The following is a 7500-nucleotide window of genomic DNA, read 5'->3' on the forward strand; positions in this document are numbered from 1 at the left end:
GCTGATTAACCCAGAGTTCCTGCTCTGCACACTGCAGCGCTCTGCCTGCTGTAACACACCCAGTCTAACAGCACGAGGGGATTATTAATGAGCTGACGAGTTAAACCAGGGCTCTCCGTCTTTCTCCCACCGCTATTTTCTCATTCCACATCACACAAACTCCTCACGTCACCTGAGGACATTAACAGTGTGTGTACATTCAACTCCCAGTCTAATCAGCCCTTATATACACATTTTCATTTTTCAGCGCCAGAAAAAAGAGCGGAAACTGTTTTTTTTACCATAAAAATCACACAGAAGCCTCAACAACTAAATATAATAACAATTTTATCATCATTTAGTGAGTCACTCTTTATCTTTATTCCAGCTTCCATTCTTTTCAGGAGACTCACTTTCAGTTCCTCAAAGAATCTGCAGACACGCCTCCCAAAGTTCAGTCTTAGAAGCTGGTTGATCATTTTCTGAAGTAATCAAACACATCACTGATGTTGAGGTCTGGACTCTGGGGTGGTCAGTCCAGTGGGCCTTCACCAACTGTCCTTAAGAAGAAATTTAAGCAGTTTTCACGAAGATTCTGAGATTCACCAGTGTTTTCTGATTTGGGATTTGTTCCTTGGAAGGAACCGAATCTACACACACTCAAGAGCACAAAGGCGCAAAACAATCTTCCCGTTCCACCTTAAATGGTGCCGCAGTTACCGTCTGGCGTCAGGCACCATAACAATAACTGCTGCATCATTTAAGGTGGAGCGGGAAAATTCAAACGGAAAGCCACTTTCAGCCTCGTAAAGCTGTGCTTTCATACTGTTGAAAGCTTTCGTTTGTTTTCTTGAGCAGAAGGATGTCAGGAGGGCGAGGTAGCCGCCTCTGCTGCCTCGATAGCAAGCAAGTCTCTCAGTTCAGTTGAAAAATCACCTCCAATGTAGGCTGTGATTTTCTGTTTATAGGTTTCTCTCGTAATATCGCCTACACTAGCACGGCACGGGCTCAGCTCCATCTCATCTAATCTGCTTTTCACTTCCTGACGTCATCAGAATCACATGGCCGCAAACAAAGTATAACTCGTTTACATAATTCACGGATATAAGTCTCTTTACAAAAAGTTATACAGCACACTCTCCAGTTAAATGTGGAGTTTGGACGCATTTTACATGCTTGTTATTTTCACCATGATGGTGTTTTGTGTTCCTGGAGCCATGAATGCTAACAGAATGAAGCTATCAGACCCTCAGAAATGGGTGATTCTGGTCTTATCTGAGCCATTTACTCATTACTGTACAAAACAGTCTGTTTAATATGACGCCAGTACATTACAGAGGGAAAAATACTGGATTCAAGTTAACCAAACTAATTCAAGAGTAAGAGCACTGCCAGCTCAATGGACACTGTGTACATGATTGGGCTGTTTGAGTTACACTTACACGCAGCAGAAGTGTGGATCAGCGAAAATTAGAAAGTCACTATAATTCATAAAGTTGTTTAAGTTTGAATCCGTTACGTAGCTTCACTTATTTTCAGGGTAATAAATCTGTGAATCTTTGAAGTCAACTAATGTAAGTTTGCACTGGAGTGACAGACAGCAGAACACTCGACCAAATAACCGCCGTAATGCCGCGCTCCCTCTCCTGTTCTGCTGCTTAAAAGTGCACCGAGGACAAAAACGAAAGAACTTCCAAAGTGTAGCTCCTCTAAACAGCCTGAGGACATGCATTCTTCTCCTTCTGCGGCGCTGGAGGAATTCACACGCAGTGGGACGTGAAGACAGCGCCTGTTTTGAAAAGGGGCGATGCTCATGTTATCAACATCTGACAAACAGCTAAGATCTGGCTGGCTGATTCTATGATTTTATGTATATCTCGCTGCTGTCAGAACAAAACCTAGTATCTCCAAAATGGTAACTTTACAGGAGAAGGAAAAAATATACTGTACTTTTAATGTAAGTCAATGGAACCAGAATTTTTTGCAAGTCATTTTGGATTCTTTCTTTTGGTCCATTCATCATGAAATTTACACACAATGTAAAGGGTAACAGGCCTTTTCAAATCATGTCAAAAACTGAAAAATGACAAAAATGGAGATACGAGGTTTGTATACACACACATACACACACACACACACACATATATACACACATATATACACACACACACACACACACACACGGTATATCAGTATACTGGTCATGGTGTCACACAGCGATGCTGTTTTCTTGTTTTAGCAGTACTGACAGATAAACACCCAGTTAAGTGCAACACAGGCCTTTTGCTGGCCTCAATAGTTTTTAATGGACTGTTTGAAATGCACCCCAAGTAAATAAACCATACATTTTCTTTCTGAAAAGTTGGCAAAGTTGACTTGTGTAAGGTTCCCTTTAGTTGAAACAGTTGAATCAGGAGCTCTGTCAGGTTTGCAATACGTTCCTTTACCTTACAGAAGCCACAATCAGGAAGAATGTGTTCATTTAACTATTGATGCAAACCTAAATTTCACCTAGATACCGAGATATTATCGAAGGGTTTCGTCCCCAGACGGGTAATACATCACTTTCGAGGTTCTTTTCCTTTTTCATGATATACACCCCATGTTTCAAACACAAGGCCCGCAACACAATCCTCCCCGATCCGCAGAAGTGTTTTAGTTTTCTATTATATAAGCTCATTTCAGTGCGCAGCACTACAATCCCCAGCATGCACTGCAACGTTATGTGCGCTCTTACTCTCCTACCTCAACAACACAGTGGTTACACCTCAGTTCTACACAGTTCCACACCAGTCATGTCACAAAACACACTAGCTGCATTCCAGCTATGTCAGCTCAGCAGCTCAGAAACGGAGGCCAAGTCTTAATGAACGTGCAGTGAAGAAAGGATGTCAGGCGTCAAGATCAATCAGAGAGGTAGGTATAAAAGACTGAGCTCCTGGGGACGTTTACATTTTCAATATTTTAAGTATTCATGCGCTATTTCAATCCCCGGATTTGCTGTGGGACTGTGACACATACAAGAAATATCATTGCTATATTCGGATTAATAACACCACTATTAGAGAAATAATTGCTTTTCCATTACAGATCTTTTCAGCTACTTGTTATAAAACTGTTACACCATTCTGGAAGGAAACCCTTCGATTGGAAAATATCATGGTACTGAATTTGATCAATCCCATCCAGCACTAGCTGTACTGCTGGCCGACTCCAGCCCATCTGAACTGATGGGGCAACTGTGGCTGAGAAGCAAACTGGTCAGTGATGTTTTCCTTCCCATGGCTGCAAATGACCTTCTGTCAGCTCGGGTCTCCAACACCAGCAGGTGTCTATAATGGAGCAAACAGCAGAAGTGGACAGACGAATGGGCAGAAAGACTTTCTCACTCACTTTAGCAGATGACTGATCATCACATTGATTGATCAGTCTACTCAGGCTTTAGCAGAGCTCAGTAACACTGAGATTAATAACTGATCATCACATTGATTGATCAGTCTACTCAGGCTTTAGCAGAGCTCAGTAACGCTGAGATTAATAACTGATCATCACATTGATTTATCAGTCTACTCAGGCTTTAGCAGAGCTCAGTAACACTGAGATTAATAACTGATCATCACATTGATTTATCAGTCTACTCAGGCTTTAGTAGGAACTTCAGTTTGTAAATAAGCTTTAAGTGCACTAATTCTAAGATAGTTCATAAACCTGCACTGATGGCATTTCTTTAAAAGATGGTATATTCTTAGTGGGTAGGTATTCTAAAAGTATGCTGCTAAAAATATAAGTAGTATTTTGAATACTGCCTTTACACAATGTAACTTGAACTGAACAGATACTTAATTCCTGTACTATAAATATATACCCCCAATACTTGTATTCCAATACATCCCAACCCTGAATATAACCTGCTGAATCCGCCTTCTTCAGCTGTCAACTCATAACCCCTCAGGTAGAAACAAGAAGAATCCAAAATTGCCCAACCAATCACTGCTGTACATTCCAGAGCTCATGCATCATAACCAGCACACTGAAGAAGAATCAATGGTGCAATAACATATAACATAACGTACAGTGTAAAGGGTAAACAACACGGCCAGCAGCCACAGAACCCATTCAAACATACACCAATCAGCCATAATGTTGACATCACCTCCTTGTTTCTACGCTCATTGTCCATTTTATCAGCTCCACTGACCGTATAGGAGCACTTTGTAGTTCTACAGTTACAGACTGTAGTCCATCTGTTTCTCTGATACTTTGTCACCCTGTTCTTTAGTGGTCAGGACCCCCATAGGACCCCCACAGAGCAGGTACTATTTGGGTGGTGGATCATTCTCAGCACTGATGTGGTGGTGTGTTAGTGTGTGTTGCGCTGGTCTGAGTGGATCAGACACAGCAGTGCTGCTGGAGTTCTTAAACACCTCAGTGTAACTGCTGGACTGAGAATAGTCCACCAACCAAAAACAACCAGCCAACAGCGTCCTGTGGGCAGCGTCCTGTGACCACTGATGAAGGACTAGAGGATGACCAACACAAACTGTGCAGCAGCAGATGAGCTATCATCTCTGACTTTACATCTACAAGGTGGACTGACAAGGTAGGAGTGTCTAATAGAGTGGACAGTGAGTGGACACAGTGGTTTAAAGACTCCAGCAGCACTGCTGTGTCTGATCCACTCGCACCAGCACAACACACACTCACACAGCACCACCACGTCAGTGTCACTGCTGAGATTGATCCACCAGACGAATAATACCTGCTCTGTGGAGGTCCTGACCATTGAAGAACAGGGTAACAAACTATGAAACAGATGGACTGCAGTCTGTAACTGTAGAACTACGAAGTGCTCCTATACGGTCAGTGGAGCTGATTAAACGGACAGTGTGGGTAGAAACAAGGAGGTGTTTTCAGTGTTATGGCTGATAGCTGTACATATAATAAAACAGTTTCTCAGCTATAAAGCTCTTATCTATCTTTCAGAGCTCGAATGTTAAAAAATGAGATAAAATAAAAGGGTAAAAAATGACAATAAACTCCACCAGCACCGATCCCCGACCTCCCCATCTGCTCCCAGCCTTAACCTCTAACTAACCGTCCAAGATTGACAACAGCAGCGGTGTGGCGGTTTATACCGCTGCTTAAACGGCCATTTCTCCCCACAGAGCTCACAAAATTAGTCCAGCGAGTGGCCTTTTTATGATTTAAACACACACTATACATGACCAACGTTTATTCACGGAAAACGGCTGTTTCAGACGCCGTTAATTGCGGGGTGTGGAGAAGCGGAGCAGCGTTAGCCGCAAGCTAACGGCTTTTCACCCCTCAAAACAGAATCCTTTTCTCCAGGCTAGCGCCGACAAACAGGGCTTTATCAGCCGCGGACCACCAAACCTGAGGTACATGTGACAGAAAAAAGGGGGTATATGTGCGAACGGGGGCCGAAACAGCCCCCAGAGCGGGCCTACGTGTCCCCTGAGCCGAAGCCGGAGCCGAAGCCCCCCGTCTCGGCCGGAGAAGGGAGAGAAGAGCGGGCCAGCCGGGATCAACTTACCTTGTTTGCTCTCTATTTTTCCCGACATAGTCGCTGCTGCCGCGTCCTCCTCCTCACTCACACGGAAAAACACGACACGGTCGCTTCGTCAGCCGAACATCTGAACCGAATCGAGCGGTGGGACTGCTTTTTCCGTTAAATAACCCCCTCGGGCTGATCCATACAGTCCGCTGGGCTCATGCTGGAGACACGGCGAAAGCTCAGGCTGCTGACTGGCGATGTCCGAATCACTCGGTTCGTTTGAATCGGTTGTTTTCTGATTCATGATTGCCGCTGAATCGAACTTTTTTTTAGCAAATACGATTTATTCTTTCTTTTTAAGTGAATGATGTGACCTGCAAAGTTTTATATAGAAGAAAAATAGAATGTATATTTATGTTAATACATATATTTATATATGCAAAAGTATGATTGTACAAAAATAATGTAAGGATTTCGTAGGTATGTATGTGATTATAGGAGATTTTCTGAAGGGTGGAACTGAAAAGAAAAGGACAATCTATTAAAAAAAAGATTTGTGTTCAGGTCTTGCCTTTTGAAATGTGTTTATTTGCACAACATTTACATACACAATTTACAAAAATGCCTTCTGCTAGTATATTAAAGTCTACGCAATGTTTATGTCCGTGTTATGACCGCAAATCAAATGGAATGTCAGTTGACTTGATTTGTGAATCAATGATTCGTCGAATCGGACGTTCGATTCATTGAAACGGACAGTTCAGAAGAATCGGTTCCGTGAACTGAAACGATCTTTCCATCTCCGCTGGTGACTCGCTGGCGGAGTCCCGTCTGATGCCAGCGGTGCCAGCGGAGCGAGACTGACCGGACCAGAACAGCGCCACCTGCCGGCTGGAATCAACCGCGAACAACGACACCTCATATCTGTTTATTCATTGGCTTTGGACGCTGTGCAGGAGATGTGGCCCACTCGAGAACGGACATGTGAGGTATGTGTTGATTCAGGGCTTCTGACCAGTCATTCAGGCTAAAACGCTGTACGTTGTTAGTGTACTTGTGTTTGGCTGTGTCCCAAACGGCCCCCTACTGAACATGCAGTGCACTGTTTGGGTGCAGAAGGCTGTATTTCCTGACCTGGTGTGTGGTGCACTACAGAGCGAGCAGGAGGCGACACTAGAACTAGAGGTTCAGCTCCCTGAACCTGACTGTGAGGTTTACGGAGCCCCTAAAGCGCCTTTCAGAAAATAAACGCAAAGACATTGCGTTCCCTCGTAAAGTGTTTTTGCGTTCCCTTTTAGGCCTATTATTTTTAATTTCCCTCGCAAAGGTTTTGGGTTCCAATGCAAAATCTATTGCATTTCTAAGGGAACGCAAACTTATTGAAGGGAACGTAAAACATTTGTGAAGAAACACAAGACATTTGCGAGAGAATGCAAAACATTTGTGAGAAAAAAAGCAAAATTATTGTGAGGGAACGCAAAATTATTGCGAAGCAACAAAATGATTTACAGGAAATGCAAAACATTTATGAGAGAAAACAAAATTATTGCGAGAGAATGCAAAAGTTTGTGAGAGAATGCAAAAATTTATGAGAAACATGCAAAATTATTGCAAGGCAACAAAATTATTTAGAGTAAATGCAAAACATTTGTGAAAAAAGCAAAATTATTGCGAGGCAACGCAAAATTATTTAGAGGAAATGCTAAACATTTGTGAGAGAAAACAAAACTATTGCGAGAGAATGCAAAACATTTGTGAGAAAAAGTAAAATTATTGCGAGAAAACGCAAAACTATTGCGAGGGAATGCGAACTTATTATGAATTATTACTTTTCTATAATTAATAATGTCCTTAGGGCCTCAGTAGAGGTTTGTGTCGAGACTGCTACGATTGAATAAGAGACTCGGGCTTCTAAATGAATAATATTGACTGAGACTGAAATTCGCTCTGCGGCGTTTCTGACTGAGCGGATCTGCTCAATGTGAACTTAGAGGCATTTCTGACCT

General features: G+C 42.7%; 1 protein-coding gene across 1 annotated transcript in view; it reads right to left on the reverse strand.

Moving 5' to 3' along the window:
- The window catches only part of rapgef1b (Rap guanine nucleotide exchange factor (GEF) 1b), a 79451-nt gene extending 73699 nt beyond the window's left edge, over positions 1-5752 (reverse strand). The window contains exon 1 of the mRNA XM_036588770.1: positions 5534-5752. Coding sequence (XP_036444663.1) covers positions 5534-5561 — 28 coding nt within the window. The 5' untranslated portion in view covers positions 5562-5752. The remainder of the gene's footprint in view (positions 1-5533) is intronic.
- Positions 5753-7500: the final 1748 nt, after the last annotated feature.

The sequence above is a fragment of the Colossoma macropomum genome, unplaced genomic scaffold, assembly GCF_904425465.1.
Source record: "Colossoma macropomum unplaced genomic scaffold, Colossoma_macropomum, whole genome shotgun sequence".
Classification (NCBI taxonomy): domain Eukaryota; kingdom Metazoa; phylum Chordata; class Actinopteri; order Characiformes; family Serrasalmidae; genus Colossoma; species Colossoma macropomum.